This window comes from Scyliorhinus torazame, chromosome 10 (genome assembly GCF_047496885.1).
Source record: "Scyliorhinus torazame isolate Kashiwa2021f chromosome 10, sScyTor2.1, whole genome shotgun sequence".
NCBI lineage: Eukaryota > Metazoa > Chordata > Chondrichthyes > Carcharhiniformes > Scyliorhinidae > Scyliorhinus > Scyliorhinus torazame.
Window position 1 is genome coordinate 152,705,540 of NC_092716.1, and position 21,054 is coordinate 152,726,593.

At 48.3% G+C, this 21,054-nt stretch overlaps 1 protein-coding gene across 3 annotated transcripts in view; it reads left to right on the plus strand.

The window, feature by feature from the left end:
• The window catches only part of ldlrad3 (low density lipoprotein receptor class A domain containing 3), a 277,367-nt gene that overhangs the window by 126,798 nt on the left and 129,515 nt on the right, over positions 1–21,054 (plus strand). For all 3 annotated transcript variants that reach the window (XM_072518827.1, XM_072518828.1, XM_072518830.1), the window contains 2 exons: positions 173–298; positions 15,104–15,238. In XM_072518827.1, the coding sequence (XP_072374928.1) occupies positions 173–298; positions 15,104–15,238 (261 nt within the window). The remainder of the gene's footprint in view (positions 1–172; positions 299–15,103; positions 15,239–21,054) is intronic.

Sequence of the window (21,054 nt, forward strand, 5' to 3'; positions counted from 1 at the left end):
TTATGATTCCTGCTGTCATGGGTCAATGAGCAGAGCTGATTTGGATTTCACAGGGCTTGTGGTGTTTGGACTTGAGGGCTCCAGGCTCTCAGATCCTTTGCCTTTGTTATTTGGAAAGGTTGGTGTTTGCTTTTCTCCTGAATTTCCATCTTTCTTTCTCACCTCCCTCCAGCAAAAGTCAAATCCAAGTGTGCACCAACCTTTTTCCCATGTGCCAGCGGTGTCCATTGTATCATTGGTCGCTTCCGATGTAATGGATTTGAGGATTGTCCTGACGGAAGCGATGAGGAAAACTGCAGTAAGTACAGTGTCATTTCCAAGATCATTAGATACTGGGAGAGAAAGGAGCTAGTTTAAGTTGCCTTGAAACAGGTTTCGCTCAATGATTTTAAAATGTCATCAATTTCAACCTTCTTATCAGAAAGAAAATCTTTTCCTGATATGGGTATGTAATCTGTCTCACTCTTTATGGGATCATACATCTAACTTCTAATGTTTCTTGGGTTGTCAACTCAGTATTCCTGAAGGTTTCATCACATGACCTTCCAACCCCTGAAGGTCAAATAATCAGTATCCCCTCATAGATTATTATTTTATAGTGAAGAAAGTAATAAAAAACACAATTTTTCTTTTTATTGCTCTTGTGCCATTACTTCCAGGTTGTTTCCTGTAGTGTCCAGGAGATTAATCTATAATCCCACGAGTCTCCATGACAGTCTTGGAGAGGTGGTAGCAATGTTCCCTGTAAGTTCCACAGGAACCCTGATCTCCCTGTTTTGGCCAGTCAGCTTCTTTAAGTTACAGCCACGAAAAAATTTAAAGCGGTGGTGCACTTAAATAAATTACCCAGACCACGTAGTCCAAGGAAAGAATTAGCGAGAATGTTGTTTGACAGCCCTAAATACCTCTTCAATGTTAAAAGCGTCCAACTGTGTAGCCAGACACTGCATCATCCATTCCTCTTTATTGCTTATTTCTCCCTTAGTTTCAGTCCTTCCTGTGGTCACTTACCGCCCACTGGCAGTGTCCGTTCACTCTTTTTCTCTCGCGCACGTTCTAAGGATCCCTACAGTGCAGAAGGAGGCCAGCACGGTAGCATAGTGGGTAGCACAATTACTTCACAGCTCCAGGGTCCCAGCTTTGATTCCCGGATTGGGTCACTGTCTGTGTCTGCACGTTCTCCCCATGTCTGCATGGGTTTCCTCCGGGTGCTCCGGTTTCCTCCCACAGTCCAAAGATGTGCACGTTAGGTGGATTGGCCATGCTAAATTGCCCTGAGTGTCCAAAATTGCCCTTAGTGTTGGGTGGGGTTACTGGGTTATGGGGATAGGGTGGAGGTGTGCGCTTGGGTAGGGTGATCTTTCCAAGAGCCGGTGCAGACTCGATGGGCCGAATGGCCTCCTTCTGCACTGCAAATTCTATAACTTAGCCCATTGAGTCTGCAACAACACTTTGAAAGAGCACCCTACCTAGGACCACTCTCGCACCCTATCCCTGTAACCCCACCTAATCTGTACATCTTTGGGCTGTAGGGAGAAACCGAAGCACCTGGAGGGAATCCACGCAGACACGGGGGAAACGTGCAAACTCCACACAGACAGTAACCCAAGCCGGAATTGAACCCAGGTCTCTTGCTCTGTGAGGCAACAGTGCTAATCACTGTGCCACCCTGCCACTCACCCCCGACATCACCTCACAATGTTTAGGAAGGGTAACACATCTCGTCCAGTTACATTTTGACAGTTGGACAACAGTCAGCGGAGGAAGCAGTCCACTTCATTTACAGTGATGGTGACAGTGTCACAAAGGCATATTTCAATATGAAATATTTTGCGGCACAAAACAAAATGGAGTCATAGAAGTCTACAGAACATGAGAGGTGGGATAGGCGACTTTAATTTTGCTGTAGAAGCACAACTCATAAAAATTAGTAGTTATAAGTTGGAATGAAGAAAGGTCGATTAGACTGGGCCTGTATTTATTGGAGTTTAGAAAAATAAGAGGCCATCTTTTTGAAACAGATCAACTCCTGAACAAACGCGATAAGATGGATACTGGGAGGATGTTCTTCTTGTGCAGGAGACAAGGACTAGGGGATACAGTTTAAGAATAGGAGGTCTCTCTGTTGAGACTCAGCGGGTCATTCGTCTGTGAAATTCTCTTCCCCATGGAGTGGAGGCTGAGTTGAATTTATTCATTGAAATGATTGAAGGGGAAGGTAGAGAGATTTTTGATAGTCAAGGGATTCAAGGGTTATAGGAGTGGCAAGAAAGTAGAGCTGACACCACAGTCAGATCAGCCATGATATTATTCAATGGTGGAAAAGGATCGATGGGCCGAATGGCCTGTTCCTGCTCCTAAAACTAATGTTCCTCTGTTATGTGTTAGCCACGACTTCCATTACAGCGTTACCACAGGGACTTGCAACAGTATTTAACATGTTCATCTGCCTCCCGGTGGCAGTATCTCACACCTGCTTGATCACCTCACTGTTCAGGCCCTGAGAAACATGGGACACGCTTCAAATAAATTATGCACACTAGAAGTTAATAGGAATTCCTGTCACAGGAAAACCTCTTTTCAGACAGGAGGATCTGTCTTCACTGGCATTCAGTCCACATGGCTTAAACTCTGCTTGCTCTGTTGCAGTAGCCACAGGGCACCGTTGTTTGCTCAGCCTGGTAAAGGTTAAAGTTATAAACTCACCATATCTAATCTTACTTGACATTGTGCATTCGTCTGGCTGCGGCCTTGTTTGATAGAGTATTCCAGCAATAGCGTGTTAACACAATCCCCTTTCTTCATGTAGAAGGAGCTTCAGGACCTTTCTGTTCTGATGTTACTGTGATGAAATCATTTGTGTGCCTTTGACCTCCCTGACCCCTGAAGGCCACGACCCTGGATGCCATCTGTTGACAGCTCCCACTCCCCCACCCTTCCCCAACATCTCTGACCTCTCCCTGCGGGAAAGAGCAGTTTGCTTGGCTGCTGAAGCAATATCAGGCTGCAGGCTACCAGACACAATGAGGCTCACCAGAGAGGAAGAGAGTCACAAAGCCTGAAAGCAACGAGATGCTCATGTTGTGACATAGAATGTTCCGGGTTAGAAGGAGGCTGTCCAGCCCATCATTCTTATGCTGGTTCTTTGGTAGAGCTATCTATCCCATTAGTCCCTCTCCACAGATATTTCCTCCAAAACCCAGGAAATTTTCCCCCTCTATTATTCATCGAATTCCTTTTTGAAATTTATTTTGGATCTGTTTCCAACATCTTTCCTGACAGTGCTTTCCAGATCACAACAAAAATGCGTCCTCATCTCCCCTGTGGTCCTGTTGCCAGGGACCTTAGATTTCGATCCTCCAGCTCCCAACCTGAGCCCCTCCATTCTTCAGGGAGGTGATGGCGAAATGGTATTGTCACAGGACTAGTAATCCAGCAAAGATCCGGGGTATTGCATATGCATTACGGATTGGGAAGAAGGAACTGGCAACATTGTTGCTAAATTTGCAGAAGATACAAAGATATGTAGAGGGGCAGGTAGTATTGAGGAAGCAGGGGGGCTGCAGAAGTACTTGGACAGACTAAGAGAGTGGGCAAAGAAGTGGCAGATGGAATACAATGTGGAAGAGTCATAGATCATACAGCACAGGAAAGGCACTTTGGTCCATTGTGTCTGCGCCGGTCAAGAACAACCACTAACTATTCTAATCCCATTTCCCAGCACTTGGCCCATAGCCTTGTATGAGATTGTGTGAATGTGAAGTTATGCATTTTGATAGGAAGAATAGAGCATAGCCTATTTTCTAAATGGGGAAAGGCTTCGAAAATCTGAAGCACAGAGGGATTTATGAGTCCTAGTTCAGGATTCTCTTCAGGTTAACATGCAGGTTCAGTTGGCACTTAGGAAGGCAAATTCAATATTACCCATTTCGAGAGAGCTAGAATACAAGAGCAGAGATGTACTGCTGCGGATGTTTAAGATCTGGTCAGACCCCATTTTGAATATTGTGATTAGTTTTGGGCCCCGTATCTAAGGAAGGATGTGCTGGCCTGGGAGGGAGTCCAGAGGAGGTTCACAATAATGATCCCAAGGATGAAGAGCTTGTCATATGACAAGCGGTTGAGGACTCTGGGTCTGTACTCGTTGGAGTTTAGAAGAATGAGGGGGGATCTTATTGAAACTTACAGGATACTGAGAGGCCTGGATAGAGTAAACATGGAGAGGATGTTTTTACTTGTAGGAGAAACTAGAACCTGAGGGCACAACCTCAGACTGTAGGGGCAATCCTTTAAAACAGAGATGAGGAGGAATTTCTTCAGCCAGAGGGTGGTGAATCTGTGGAACTCTTTGCCGCAGAAGGCTGTAGAGGCCAAATCATTGAGTGTCTTTAAGACAGAGATAGATAGGTTCTTAATTAATAAGGGGATCAGAGGTTACGGGGAGAAGGCAGGAGAATGCGGATGAAAAATATATGAGCCATGATTGAATGATGGAGCAGACTCAATGGGTTGAATGGCCTAATTCGGTCCTATATCCTATGGTTTTATGTTCCAGTAGAGCTAAGCTCATGGGGAAACACGTAGCTTTTTCCATGAAGGGTAGCAAGGTTGGTGACATTATGGGGGTTGACCAAGTATCCATACTTGAACCTGGCACCCCCATGAAGCTGTCCACAGACACAAGCTACCATCGCTGTCCCTGCCTTGAGTGGTTAATGCTGACTTAGGTTGGAATTGTCTGGTCCTGTCGGTGGCAACTCCTTACTGCACTTCCCCAACCCAGAGGGTGCGAACAACTGGAATCCCTGTTCACAGCGGTGGGGCAGGAAGATCTCGCAGCCGGTCAATGATGGACTGCCTCCGCCATCACAAAACATGTTGGCGGGGGGGTGGGGAGGGGGGAGGGGTGGAATCCTGCCCTTAGTCTATCCTCCCTTCTTGCAGATCCACCACAGTAAAACAGTTGGGTGCAGGAAGAAACGGATGATGATATAGCGAGGGAGGAACAGCAAGATGGAGATTTATTCTGGCTGATTATGACGATAAATAGAGGAGAGTACAAAGCCATTCAGCCCCTTGAGCCTGTTCTGCCTTCAGTTAAATTGTGGCTGATCTGTACCTCAACCCCATGCTCCATGAGGAAGAGAACGATGAGGACTATGCCAGCCAGGAGTCCCCACATCTAGGTCCTAGCCTATGTTACTCTGTCCCAATCCTCTCCCACCTCACCCAGTGGCTCACTTGTTTCCTCAGCCCAAGATACTTTTCACCTGTGTTATGGGCCAGGATTTAGAGAACACCAAAGTATATCATGGAGTTCACCTGACCTACAACTGTTTATAGATTTTGGTTATGAGGAGCATAAGGGCCTACTTTCCAGGTTGTATTCAACAGAGGCCTTAAGCACTTTTAATCAAAAACAAAATTTATTCTACAAATTCAGTTAACATTTTATAAACACATACAGTAAGCATTTTATCAACTACAAACATAAATACCCCACACAGCTACAGTACTCTATATTTAACCCTTAATAACTTTCCTTCATTGTTTCACTCAAGTAACAACATCCATTAAACCAGACAAAAGCCCTTTTACCCAAAACAGTAGGTTTGAATTCTTTCCAGAACAGTTATTACTTTGAAGTTATCAAGTGATCTGGAGACACCTTTTTAACATGCCGAGAGACAATAGAAGCCTTCTTTTGTCTGAATGCAGCTTCCAACTGTCCAAACTGAAAGTAAAACACAGAGCCACAAACAGCTTCCAGCTCAAAACAAAAGTAAAAACGAGAGACGCAGTCCAGTTCCACCACACACAATGACATCACTGCAGCCTTTTGAAAAGACAAACGATTATTAAAGGGTCATTCCCATGACACCTGGGAGGTTAGTTTTGTGATAGTGGGGATCTGGACCCCATGAAGTCTCATGGCTTCAGGTTAAACATGGACAAGGAAACCTCCGGCTGATTGTCACATACCGGCCACCATCAGCTGAAGAATCAGTACTCCTTCATGTTGAAGCACTTGGAGGAAGCACGAAGGGTGGCCAGAGCGCAGAATGTACTCTGGGTGGGGAACTTCAATGTCCATCACCAAGAGTGGCTCGGTAGCACCACCATACACGGGCTGGTTTAGCACAGGGCTAAATGGCTGGCTTTGAAAGCAGGCCAGCAGCACGGTTCAATTCCCGCACCAGCCTCCCCGAACAGCCGCCGGAATGTGGCGACTAGGGGCTTTTCACAGTAACTTCATTGAAGCCTACTTGTGATAACAAGCGATTTTCATTTCATTTCATTTCATTCATACACCGAGCTTGATGGGCCTTAAAGGACATAGCTACTAGACTGGGACTGCAGCAGATGGTGAGGGGACCAACAAGAGGGAAAAACATACTTGACCGTATCCTCACCAATCTGCCTTCTGCAGTTGCATCTGTCCAAGACAGTATCGGTAAAAATGACTGCTGCACAGTCCTTGTGGAGACAAAGCCCCGACTTCACATTGAGGATACTCTCCATTGTGTTGTATGGCACTACCACCAAGCTAATTGGGACAGACTTCAAACAGATCTAACAACTCAAGACTGGGCATCTATGAGGCGCCATGGACCATCAGCAGCAGCAGAATTGTATTCAACCACAATCTGTAACCTCACGGCCCGGAATATCCCCCACTCTACCATTACCACCAAGCCAGGGGATCAACCTGGTTCAATGAAGAGTGCAGGGGAGCATGCCAGGAGCAACATCAGGCATACCGAAAAATGAGGTGTCAACTGGTGAAGCTACAACACAGGACTACTTGTGAGCCAAACAGCATAAGCAGCAAGTGACAGAGCTAAGCGATTTCACAACCAATGCATCAGATCTAAGCTCTGTGGTCCTGCCACATCCAGTCGTGAATGGTGGTGGACAATTAAACAACTCATTGGAGGAGGAGGCTCCACAAATATCCCCATCCTCAATGATGGAGGAGCCCAGCACATATTTGCAAAAGACAAGACTGAGGCATTCGCAACAATCTTCAGCCAGAAGTGCCGAGTGGATGATTCACCTCGGTCTCCTCCAGATGTCCCCAGCATCACAGATGTCAGTCTTCAGCCAATGCAATTCACTCCATGTGACATCAAGGAATGGCTGAAGGCACTGGATGCTGCAAAGGCTATGGGCCCTGACAACATCCCAGCAATAGTACCGAAGACTTGTGCTCCAGGACTTGCAGCACCCGTAGCCAAGCTGTTTCAGTACAGCTACAACACTGGCATTTACCCGGCAATGTGGAAAATTGCCCAGGTGTGTGCTGTACACAAGAAACAGGACAAATCCAACCCAGCCAATTACGGCCCGATCAGTCTACTCTCCATCATCAGCAAAGTGGTGGAAGGAGTTATCAACTGTGCTATCAAGCGGCACTTACTCAGCAATAACCTGCTCATGGATGCTCAGCTTGGGTTCCGACATGGTCACTCAGCTCCTGACCTCATTACAGCATTGGTTCAAACACGGACAAAAGCGCTGAATGTTACAGGTGAGGTGAGAGTGACTGCCCTTGACATGAAGGCAGCATTTGACCGAGTATGGCATCAAGGAGCCTTAGCTAAACTGGAGTCAATGGGAATCAGGGGGGAAACTCTCCACTGGTTGGGGTCATACCTGGCACAAAGCAAGGTGGTTATGGTGGTTGGAGGTCAATCATCTCAGCTCCAGGACATCACTGCAGAGGTTCCTCGGGGTAGTGTCCTAGGCTCAACCATCTTCAGCTGCTTCATCAATGACCTCCCTTCCATCATAAGGTCGGAAGTGGGGATGTTAGCTGATGACTGCACAATGTTCAGCACCATTCGGGACTCCTCAGATAGTGAAGCAGTCCATGTCCAAATGCGCAAGACCTGGACAATATCCAGTCTTGGGCTGACAAGTGACAAGTTACATTCGCACCACACAAGTGCCAGGCAATGACCATCTCCTACAAGAGAGGATCCAATCATCGCCCCTTGATATTCAATGGCATTACCATCGCTCAATCCCCCACAATCAACATCCTGGGGGTTACTATTGATCAGAAACTGAACTGGACTAGCAACATTAATACTGTGGCTACAGGACAGGTCAAAGGCTAGGAATTCTACGGCGAGTAATTCACCTCCTGTGTACCATCTGCAAGATTCACTACCGTAACTTGCCAATGTTCCTTCGACAGCACCTTCCAAACCACTACCACAACCATCTGGAAGGACAAGAGGTGCCGGTACCTGGGAACCCCACCACCGGGAGGTTCTCCTCCAAGCCACTCACCACCCGAGAAAACATATCGCCGTTCCTTCGCTGTCGCTGGGACAAAATCCTGGAACTCCCTCCCCAACAGCACAATGTTTGTACCTACACCTGAAGGACTGCAGCGGTTCGAGAAGTCAACTCACCACCACCTTCTCAAGGGCAACTCGGGATGGGCAATAAATTCTGGCCTAGCCAGCGACGTAAATGAATAGAAAATAAATTTTAAAAATTCACAGAGCACAAGGATGTGGAAGGAGAGGAGTGAGGGTGTGCCCCGGTCCCACTGGGGCTTGAGGATAAGGCTGCTATTGGGTTCTAAGCTGAGGCATTCGCCTGAAAAGAAGGATATGAAGAAACGTGACAGTAACATGCAGTATGTGTGCTCAATCTCCAAGAATATGCAACAATTGATTGGTGTGATTTTCACATCTGCAGCCCTACTCCAAAGCAATACCACAGAAGCTTTATTTTCCACATAGGCCACAATAGAGCAAATGGCTGATGCACTAAACTCTGCAACATCTCCCCACATCGGAAGCAGACTGCGTCCAGTCAGAACCTCCACCACTATAGGGACAGATTGGAGTGTGACACCGATCATGGTTTCCATACTGTGTTCATTACAGGACATGAAAGCTTCTGTTAGATCAATCATCCCATTGATCTGTTGGATCATGGATCCTGGGCCAGCTGCAATGGCAACAGCTCGAGGCCGCATGCCTGACAATGCTGCCTCTCAGGACATGTTCACATTGCAGTCTTTCCCCTCAGACCAGTACACCAGAGGGACATGGGGGACAACACAAGGCTGCACTGGGACAAGCTCCAGGAATGCTAGAGTCAGTACTTCCCCACCATCCTTTCTTATGGGCAGCAGGTTGTACAGTGGTTAGCACTGTTGCCTCACAGCGCCAGGGTCCCAGGTTCGATTCCCGGCTTGGGCCACTGTCTGTGGAGTCTGCACGTTCCCCCTGTGTCTGCGTGGGTTTCCTCCGTGTGCTCCGGTTTCCTCCCACAAGTCCCGAAAGACATGGGGCGGGATTCTCCCGCATCCGGCAGGATGTCCCGACGCCGACGCCAAGAGCGGCGCGAACCACTCCGGCGTCAGGCCACCCGGAAGTTGCGGAATCCTCCGCACTTCCGGGGGCTAGGCCAGCGGCAGAGGGGTTGACGCCGCGCCAACCGGCGGCGAAGGGCCGGCTTGGTCCCGTGCAAGCGCAGAACCGCCGGCGTGTTCTTGCTCATGCGCAGGGGGTTTCTTCTCCGTGCTGGCCATGGCGGAGCCCTACAGAGGCCGGCGCGGAAGGAAGGAGTGCCCCCACGTCACAGGCCCGCCCGCAGATTGGTGGGCGCCGATCGCGGGCCAGGCCACCATGGGGGCCCACCCCCGGGGCCGCCCCCCCCCCCCCGAGGACTCCACTAGACGGCCTACCAGCCAGATCCCGCCATGTGGGACCATGTCCATTTCACCCTGGCAGGACTAGCCGAAAACGGATGGCCGCTCAGCCCCATCGGGGCCCGGAGAATTGCCGGTGGGACCACTGCCAACGGCCCCCAGCCAGCGCGGCGGGAATCCTGCCCCTGCCCGAAAACCAGCGCCGGAGAATACGGCAGCCGGTGTCGGAGCGGAGGGGCGGGATTCACGCCGCCCCCCCAGGGATTCTCCGACCCGGCGGTCGGGGAATCCCGCCCCTGCTGTTAGGTAATTTGGGACATTCTGAATTCTCCCTCTGTGTACCCGATCAGGCGCCGGAATGGGGCGACTAGGGGCTTTTCACAGTAACTTCACTGCAGTGTTAATGTAAGCTTACTTGTGACAGTAATAAAGATTATTATTTTTAAAGAATCACTTGGGATTCTGGACCTCCGGTGTCATCTAGGATAAGCATAAGAATAGATTGTGAGAATAAAAAAGACACATGTAGGTGTTAAAGAGTGGATTGCTTGTGCCCCCTTTGCAATTCACTGCAATAAAATAGACTGTGTACAGAGGACAACATCTGCTATTGATGGACATTGTGGTCATACATAAAACGGGCATTTACTTGATATTTTATTTTATTTATGTATTCCCGCAAATGATAATTGTTGGCACACTCAGGGAGAGACAAAGGGAGCTGGTGTGTTATCATGTTGTTGGATGGGGACTGGATTGAGGGGCGGTCTCCTTATTGGGAGTTGCAGGAGGCAGAGGCCAGGCAGCGGTGTCAGTAGCAGACTCAGTTTCACAGAAGAGAAGATTTCTGTGATGAGATGTTCTCTGGGGATTCTTACATCAGTCACTAAGGATCCTCTGAACTCAGGTCATCGTGACAATCTCCTCCGTGTAGTTTAGTCTCTGACAGATCCAGGGCTTTATTACCAGTAATGGCATTGTTCAGCCCTGTTTGAATCGGCAAACTGGAGAAGGCACAGCAGGCATTAACTATTCACCATCCCTGTTTTGGAGCAGACCGCAGAGTCCCTGCTGAGCTATCCTCGTAGTGAAAGCTTTCCTTTAAAACCCTGATGATTCTCTTGCTGATCAGTCATGGAGCGACATCACTACGCTCTGACTGAGGTCATCCTGAGTGGGAGCAGGGTGGGCTTTGTCACTGACCAACCAGCTGCTATATTCTGTGAAGGGATTGCACGATGAGATTCTGCAGGATGAAAAATATTGGAACAGTTTCCAGCCTGTTGGGCTCAACATGTCACTTCCACTGCAGGTTGTCACATAAGCTTGACACTTTTGACTTTTGGGAGTAGTAACAATAGGTGGAGCTGGGCGGGGGAGAGTTGCACAGGGAAGTTTTGTGCAAATTCTCAGCAAAACATTGTGGACACCATTGATCTCCCCTTTAACTAGAGAGAAACCAGGAGGGGGATTCTCTCAGCCCGGGGCTGGGCCGGAGAATTGCCACGACCGGCGCAAGTCGCGCCACGCCGCCCCAACGCCGGGATGCGATTCTCCGCAGAGCGGAGATTTAGCACCATTGGCGCCGGCGCGATCAGCGCGGAGCCAGCCGGGGGCTGCTCTATGGGGCCCCCTGCCGATTCTCCGCCCGGGATGGGCCGGACGGCCGTACCAAAAAACCCGAGTCCCGCCGGCGCCGTTCTAACCTGGTCTTATCTGGCGGAATCTCAGCGTGGAAGGATCCTGGGGCGGCCTGTGGAGGGGGGGGGGGTCCGACCCCGGGGGGATCCTCCACTGTGGCCTGGCCCGTGATCGGGGCCCACCGATCGGCGGGCCGTCCTCTCGGGCTGGGGGCCTCCTTTATTCCGCGCCGCCCCCCGTAGCCCTACGCCATGTTGCGTCGGGGCCGGCGTGGAGAAGGGAGACACCGCACATGCGTGGACCGGCAGCGCCCATCTGACGCCAGGATCGGCAGCTGGAGTGGCGTGGGTCACTCCAGTGCCGTGCTGCCCCCCTGTAGGGGCCAGAATTGCTGATCCTGAGGCCATGTTGACACTGTCGGGAAACGCGACGGCGTTTACGACGGCGTCAACACTTAGCCTCAGGATCAGAGAATCCGGCCCCAGGTGCCTTATGAAAAGAGCCTGTCCAAACTCGGTGTCATTCTCTGATGGCAAATTTGCCCAGTCGACGGTACGGCAACTTGGCATCTAGTCGCTAGTAAAAATAATAGTGATAGCAAAGGTGTGCAACCTAGCTACCACTCGTGGACTCCAATAAAACTCCAGAATTGGCTGGCATGTTTAGGACCCCATTCCCGCCTACCTTCTCTCGAGGATACCGCCACCACCCTCTTCTCACAACTTCTGGGAGTGCCATACCAGCGTGACTTGACCTGCTAGTTGGCCTTCACGTTGAGCTTCCTAACTGCAGTGGAAGGTCAAGGTGCTCGTTGTCTGCCTGCTCCATAGAAATGAGACCTGAAGAAAAACCTGGCTGGAACCTCAGTCTGGCCGTCACTCGACTGATGATTCCAGTGGGCACATATCAAATTCCTCCCCCTGAAATTTCTGATTGTCTGCCTCCTCGAGAGCCTGAGAATGGCAGTGTCAGGATATTGTAACCTCGAATTTATCCCCTACTGAGAACAGCAATATGAGTTTAAGGCACATGTCCTTTTTATCTTCAGTTTATTGCTTATCCAGTGCGTGTGTCTGAGTGTGCTCCTCTGATTGCTGCAATCAACACTGACAGATCACTTGCAGCAACAAGAGAAATCTTCACCGATGGCCATTTAAAATCACTTAATATTCTCAACAACTGAAGAACTATTCTATTACTAAATTATCCTCCCAGGACCAAACTACAAATTTACTGAAGAGTGGTGAAACATTTTATCGATCAAAGCAATTGGCTCAGTCTCTGTGTAACATACAGAGACCGGGTCAGGCTCTGTATAACACACAGAGACCGTGTCAGTTTGTACAACACACAGTGACCGTGTCAGTCTCTGTATAACGCACAGTGACCGTGTCAGTCTGAATAACACACAGTGATCATGTCAGTCTGAATAACACACAGTGACCGTGTCAATCTCTGTACAACACAGTGACCGTGTCAGTCTCTGTATAACACACGGTGACCGTGTCAGTCTCTGTATAACACACAGTGACCGTGTCAGTCTGTATAACACTCAGAGACTGTGTCAGTCTCTGTATAACATACAGTGACCGTGTCAGTCTGTATAACACACAGAGACCGTGTCAGTCTGTATAACACACAGTGATCGTGTCAGTCTCTATATAACATACAGTGACTGTGTCAGTCTCTGTATAACACACAGTGACCGTATCAGTCTGTATAACACACAGAGACCGTGTCAGTCTGTATAACACACAGTGACCGTGTCAGTCTCTGTATAACACACAGTGACCGTATCAGTCTGTATAACACACAGAGACCGTGTCAGTCTGTATAACACACAGTGATCGTGTCAGTCTCTGTATAACACACAGTGACCGTGTCAGTCTGTATAACACACAGAGACCGTGTCAGTCTGTATAACACACAGTGACCGTGTCAGTCTGTATAACACACAGAGACCGTGTCAGTCTCTATATAACATACAGTGATCATGTCATTTTCTGGACATCAGTCTTGACTGGGTTCTCTCAGCCTGGTATAGGATTTGCCCATTGGTTGGAGGACTTGTGGGGAACTCCATTCAATCTCAAGGGGAGTCCCAAATGTATCTCATGTCCTTCAGGTATTTAATTGTTACCCTCGGCCTTTCCCGTGATTCGGTCTTCAGAGGTGGATATCCTGGCTTGATGAGCTCCTGGTCAATCAGAGGTTGGCAATCTTCATGCCGCCAATGGCAGCTGGCAGAATTGCACCCACTGTGGTTCCAGGATCATTTTGGGATCCCAAACCACAGGCGAGTGAAGGCGGGCTGGTGAACATTGAGTGGGTGATGGTGATAGTTAGAAACATGGAAAATAGAAGCAGGAGACGGCCATTCGGCCCTTCAAACCTGCTCGGCCATTCATTATAATCATGACTGATCATCAAGTTCAATACCTTGATCCCGCCTTCACCCCATATCCCTTGATCCCTTTAGCCCCAAGTGCGATATCTAATTTCTTCCTGAAATTACACAACATTTAGGCCTCAATTACTTTCTGTGGTAGGAAATTCCACAGATTCACCACTCTCTGGGTGAAGACATTTCTCCTCACCTCAGTCCTAAAAGGTTTACCCTTTATCCTCAAACTATGACCCCTAGTTCTGGACTCCCCACCATCGGGAACATTCTTTCTGAATCCACCCTGTCTAATCCGGTTAGAATTTTATAAGTTTCAAGAGAGCCTCTCTCACTCTTCTAAACTCCAATGAATATAAACCAAACCGATTTACTTTCTCCCTTCATGACAGTCCTGCCATCCCAGGAATCAGCCTGGTAAACATTTGCTGCTCTTTCTCCATAGCAAGAACATTCTTCCTCATATAAAAACACCAAAACTGCACACAATACTGCAGGTGTGGCCTCACCAATGTCCTATACAATTGCAGTAAAACATCTCTTTTCCTATACTCAAATCCTCTCGCTATGAAGGCCAACATGCCATTTGCCTTCTTTACTGCCTGCTGTACCTGCGCGCTTACTTTCAGCGACTGATGCACGGGGCACCAAGGTCTTGCTGAGTATCCACCTCTCTCAATTTGCACCCATTCAAATAATAATCTGCCTTCCTATTTTTGCCACCAAAACGGATAACCTCACATTTATCCACTTTATTCTGCATCTGCCACCCATTCAGCCTGTCAAATCCCGCTGAAGCATCTCTGATGGTGGGTGGCAAGGTGATCTGGGACACAGGGTAGGACTTTGTGGCTTTTAATGACTTACCTCCACTTCCTGATACCGGGACCCAAGACCAGGCATGGAGTGCTTTTGAGGAAGGAGCCATGGGAGGCCATTGGCTAGGTTTGCTTGGTGACCTTCCAAGGGCATAGGAAACCCACGTGGCTCCCATTTAATCTCTGAGCCACCACTAAATTGTGGTGCTCTCAGGGATAATGGGTGTCAGTTGGCTCTGTAGTGATGCTGATTGACATCCCCTGATTGGGAATCCCACACCAACCTCTTCCATCCTCCATCTTAATTAGGGAAGGTTTTGCCTCCTTTGGGAGACTGACTCAGGACCTCCTGCGTGATTAAGTGGGTCCGGCCGCGATGTCTCCAATCGCAACAGGCTGTATTAAACCCAGCCCAACGTATCAGACAGATGTCGTGTCAGCTTCTGTGTCACACGGTGTTCCATTTAGTCTGTGTGTAATTGTGTTTCCATTTCTGTATCTGTATAGCAGTCAGTCCTTAACTGCCAGCCGTCTGTAATCTCTAACGCTGTTCTCTGTGTTTTATAGCAGCAAACCCCCTGTTATGCTCAACTGCCCGTTTCCACTGCAAGAATGGGAGGTGTATCGACAAAAGCTTTCTGTGTGATGGAGTGAATAACTGCCAAGACAGCAGTGATGAAGACAACTGTGAGATCTCTCCAGGTACGATGTTGCTGACTGCACTTTCGCTCACAGATCTGAACATTGTCATGCAGGGTCACAAAATATCATGCAGCTATAACACTTGAGGCAGCTGTCTAATTTCTGGCATGCTTATGCTAAAAAGTACATTTCAATTCAGCCGCCAGTGACTGATACAATTGCTTTCCCTCTTGTCTCTAATCCCTCCCAATGTTTGTTCCATTTTTAAAGTTCAAAATCTATTCATCCTCAAGGCAGTGGAGAGTCCTGACAATTTGTGTGCAAAGATTTGTAGTCTATATGCAGGACAATATACAGTCTGTATACAGTACATATCCTCTTGCAGCCTGCCCATGTTGTACAGATCTTCTTCCAGGCTGTGTACAGAGTTTATATTGTCTGTGCAAAGACCCCCAATGCAGCCTTTGTACAGATTCCCTAACAGGCTGTGTATAAGCTTAAAGAGGGAGAAACTGGAATAGAAGAGCTAAAAATCCAAGCTCCATAAAATATCAAAAACAGAGCAAAAAGAGAGAGGAACAGGACTTAGCAAAAAGGTTTTCACTGGAAATCTTTGGTCAGAAAGACCTCAAAAAGATGATGGATGAAAGAAATGAAGGGAGGGAGGGCTGAAGAAATAGGAGTTCAGGCCATCCATAACCTACAATAAAATACCAAACCCTGAACATTTTCCTGTGGACAGTGCGCTTCAAAAGAAGGGACAAAAAAGATCTGGCAAAGAGAATTATAGAGCAAGAAAAAGGTTTGACCTGAACTGAAGTAAGGTCAAGATGAAAGGCTTTGTTTGACCAGTGGTTTATATAAATCCAAAAGCAATAAACAATGAATCGTTGTGTTCCGGAATGTACTGCCTGATAAGGGAGTGGATACTGATTCAATCATAACTTTCAAAAGGGAAATAGATAATTGCTTGAAAAGGAAAAACATTCCAAGGTTCTGGGTAAGGGGCGAGGAATGAGATGAATTGGATAGCTCTTTCAAAGTGCCGGCAAGGGCATAATGAGCCACATGGCCTCCTTCTGTGTTGTGTAATTCAATATTACTCCAAGATCCCTGTTCAGACTATTTATAGACCTCGCCTCCCACAGATCCCCTTACAAACTTTATGTACAGGTTCCAGCAGAAGCTGAGTGTTACAAAGATACTCTTTATACAATTGGTATGTACAGTACAGATTCCTGTACATTCTGTGTGTGGGGTTTAAATAGTTTCACGCTGTGAAAGCTGATGGTGGGGATGATTTCTGAGTATTCGACAGCCTGCTGCGTGATATGGTATCTCTGATTAGATTAGTGTGACCCGACAGTCAGCCCTCTGGCTGCTTTGTATTGTCATGTTTCAGACTCTTCTTGTCCGCTAAATAAACATTCGGGAGCAGCTCGGAAATTTCCAGAAATGAATTGGCTGCGTTGCCATGCCAATATTTCACAGCACGTTTGATCTCTCTCAGTGCTGTCACAAGCACTATTCGGCCCTTATAGAAACATGAAGGACAGCGTCCTGATAAACACAGCTTCTGACTGATCCTAATCACACTTCTGATACAAGATTGAAGTCAGCGAGTCCTGATCTACACAGGTTTGGCTCACACAATAAGTTCACCACCAGGCGGCAAGGTGGTGCAGTGGTTAGCAATGCTGCCTCACAGCGCTGAGGTCCCAGGTTCAATCCCGGCCCCAGGTAACTGCCCCTGTGGAGTTTGCACTTCTCCCCGTGTTTGCGTGGGTGTCACTCCCTCAACCCAAAGATGTGCATGGTAGGTGGATTGGCCATGCTAAATTGCCCCTTAATTGGAAAAAAAATAATTGGGTACTTTCAATTTATAAAAAATATATTAAAAAAAGAATTTCACCACCAATTTTTAACCCAAACATTGAACATGAACACGATCCTGGGTTTGCAAGTCTTTTAAAGGAACACAACATCTATAAAGCGCCTTCTCCCCTTTCCATACACGCCATGTGATGATGTTATTCACACCCCAGACCGTTGCTGCGTCACTTGCATGTGCCGCCATTTTGGAAATAATGCCATACATTTCTTCTCCCTTCACTGAATTTTAGCAAATATTTGATCAGAGGCCTGTCTCTTTAAATTAAACAACAATATGCATTTATATTGCACCTTGACCGTAAAATGTGTCACAATGTACTTCACAGCCCCGTTATCAGGTACAACTTGATATCAAGCCACTTTAAAAAATATTAGGATAGGTGACCAAAAGCATGGCCAAAGAAGTAGGTTTTATGGAGTTTCTCAAAGGAGGTAGAAATGCTGAGAGGGAATTCTGGAGCTTTAAATCTGGATAATTGAAAGCACATGGAGTAATTAAAATTGGCGATGGACAAGAGACCTGGGGCGAAATTCTCCTACCCGCCCCGCCACATTTCTGCGCCGACCGGCCGGCGGGAGTCTCCGTAACACCGGCCGGTCAATGGGGTTTCCCATTGTGGGGCAGCCCCACGCCGTCGGGAAACCCCCGGGCGCCGGCAGAACGGAGACTCCCGCCGGCGGAGAATGACGCCCCAGAACTGAAGGAGTGTAGCGTTAGAGTTACAAACTGGTGGGAGGTTCCAGAGATGAGGAGGAGCAAGGGGAATGGAGAGATTTGAACACAAGGAGAATTGTAAAACTGCGCACAAACAACCACCACATGTAGGCAGCAGCTATGATGCCATGTGTCAAAGTGGGTTCATGCACTGACACTGAACACTAACCCCCCCATCCCATCCCCCGCCAACCTCATCACAGGTCAGCTGAGAAAAGGTATAAAGGGGAAGGTTTCCTTGAATTGAATGGTGAAGGCTCGATAAACTCAAAGCATCGTGGGATCACAATAAGCAGGGGGCTGTATGACAAAGCGAGATGACATAGTACCGTTAGCACATTGCTCACTGACAACCTGAATCAAAGTCAGACTGATTGGCTGAGAATCCCTTCAGCCCACTTCAGCCCACCAGGGCAGCACGCTAGCATAGTGGTGGGCAGCACGGAGCATAATGGTGGGCAGCACGGTAGCATAGTGGTTAGCACAATTGCTTCACAGCCACAGGGTCCCAGGTTCGATTGCCGGTTTGGGGCACTGGCTGTGCGGAGTCTGCACGTTCTCCCCGTGTGTGCGTGGGTTTCCTCCGCGTGCTCTGGTTTCCTCCCACAGTCCAAAGATGTGCAGGTTAGGTGCAGTGGCCATGCTAAATTGCCCTTAAGTGTTCAAAATTGCCCTTAGTGTTGGGTGGGGTTACTGGATTATGGGGATAGGGTGGAGGTGTGGGCTTGGGTAGGGCGCAAGAGCTGGTGCAGACTCAATGGGCTGAATGGCCTCCTTCTGCACTGTAATTCTATGAATCTATGAACAGGATTGAAGTGATTCTGAGCTCCTGCCATCCCAAAGAGGAGAGTCATGCAAGCAACTGTTATAAACTGGGCAGCCTGTTAAAGGCCTTAAATACGGACAGTGAGAAGTCTTACAACACCAGATTAAAGTCCAACAGGTTTGTTTTGAATCACGAGCTTTCAGAGCACTGCTCCTTCCTCAGGTAAATTCACCTGAGGAAGGAGCAGTGCTCCCAAAAGCTAGTGATTCGAAACAAATCTGTCGGACTTTAATCTGGTGTTGTAAGACTTCTTACTGTGCTCACCCCAGTCCAACGCCGGCATCTCCACATCTTAAATATTGATGATCGCAGTCAGCCACTAACTGTCACCTGCCATAAGTTCTGTTTGCAGGGCATGTGAAAGAGATCCATGTGTAGCCATAACAAAACGAATGATCCATTTAATTAATTCTCATTCATTCATGCGCTACATCATCTCCTATTTCTTCTGATCATCCAGCTCCTGAACATTTGTTGTGGCAGCCTGGATGAGTTGTGTGGGCTTGTCCCAAAATTTCTCTTGGCCATATCGCTCTAAAGATAGCAAAATCCAGCTGACAATGTGGATCTGGAGAAAGAAACCTCCACCCTGCAGAGTTCCAATTAACCCCCTAGATTTAATGCACCCACACAAAACCCTGATGAGTGGATTTGGCTGGATTGGCCACTTGGAATAGTTGATTGACAGGAGAGGAGGGAAGTGAGATCAAGATAAATATGGAGATTACAGGGAGTGTGCAGAAAACAGAACGGGGGAAAGAGATTTGGAGCGGTGGAAAGTTCATTTTTGATAGAGAGAAATAGTTACACAAAACCATATTCAGAAATAATGAGTTACTTAGAATTGTAGTGTTTCATAAACTATGCTATAATTTAGTCAATTGAAACGTTTATATTTGACAGAATTAAAAGAATGAAATATTTTTGTTACAGACAGGAGAGAGTGGTAAAACTGAATACCTTTATCCTCTCACTGTCTGTTTGCAGAGATGTTTTTAATTGTTTCCCCAAACACTGGGCTGGATTATCTATTTCAGTGGCTACGTGCCGGCTCAAACGGAGAATTCACGGACGTTTTACGACCTAAAAATCGGTGTCGAACCTTCACCGCTTCCACGGCCGGTGAGGGCGTAGCAGCGGTGCCGGGTGAAACTCCTGTCAACCGTGCCGAAAATGGCCCGAGAATGTCCAGGTCCCTTGCCGCGCTGTGCACGGCGGCAACCTGCAGCGGCCGCGCCGTAGAACATGGCGGCGGCCGTGAGCGGACCCAACCCGCCACCCCCGAACCAACAGGTCACCCCCTGGCCACTCGCTGGTCAAACCCCACCAGTCCACCCAGTCCTCGTGGAAGCCCCCCTGGCCAGCGGCACGGATCCCGGCCGAGTGTGGCGGCGTTGGACACAGTCCGCAGCAGCCACGCGGGTTGCTGACCGCTGAGACCACACATACCCCGCTCAGTCGGGAACGTGGAGCATCGCGGGAGGGCCTTCCGATGATGCACCAACGCCGTTGCAACAGTGCGCGACGCAATTTTGTGACTTCTGATGGGACGGAGCATGTCTGACTAGCGTCAAACCGGCCCCAATTTGGGCGCCAGAGTCGTTTCTCTGCCCGATCTTCGATTATGATATCGCCGCGGACAACAGAAAATCCTCCCACCTTTGTTTGAGAAGTCCAATTTTTAAAGTGACTTCAGGAAACTCTCTTAATGATTAAATCAGAAGGCTGATTTATTCACACAGTCAAACAGGGGTGGAAAGGGAAGGAGGGTGGCGATCCATGATGGGGCGGAGAATTCCACGTCATCAAAAAAACGGGATCGGCGCCAGATTCTCCATGGCTCCGTGATTCTCCGGCCCTCTGGGCTGGGATTCACGTGGGCGTGGATTGATGCTGGTATTTGTCAGTGTGGCTCTGGTGCGGTGGGCCAAGGGTGTAAGCCTTTAAGGTAGGTGTGCCGAAAATCTATTCGCGAGCTCCCCTCCGCTCCCACAATCCCCCCCACCCCCCCCAGCCTCCCCATCATAGATCCCCATAACAGAGACCCCAGCATAAATTTGCATGGTAAAAGATAGTGAATCACCTCTGGATGCTGCTTCCAGCACACGTGCAAATCAGTGGCGATTCATCACCGGTGGGAGAACCGTCTCCCAAATTGAGAATCCAGCCCTTGATTTCCAGAGTCCAGAAAATCAAAAGTCCAGCGGGGAGCACCAGTTCGGGGGGGGTTCCTGGCAGAAGACAATAGTGCAGTGCAGACCTGAAAGGGGATTGTGATGCAGTGAGATGAAATTGCTGTACCTATGCTTGGTATGCTTGGCAGGTGATAGATAGTCTGAGGCTTCGAAAGGCTGAGCCTTGTTGCAGTTGGTCAACCTGGAGTCCTGATGTTGGTTTTGCAGGTTGGAGTTTTCAACTGAATGTAGAGATTTACAAATGGTC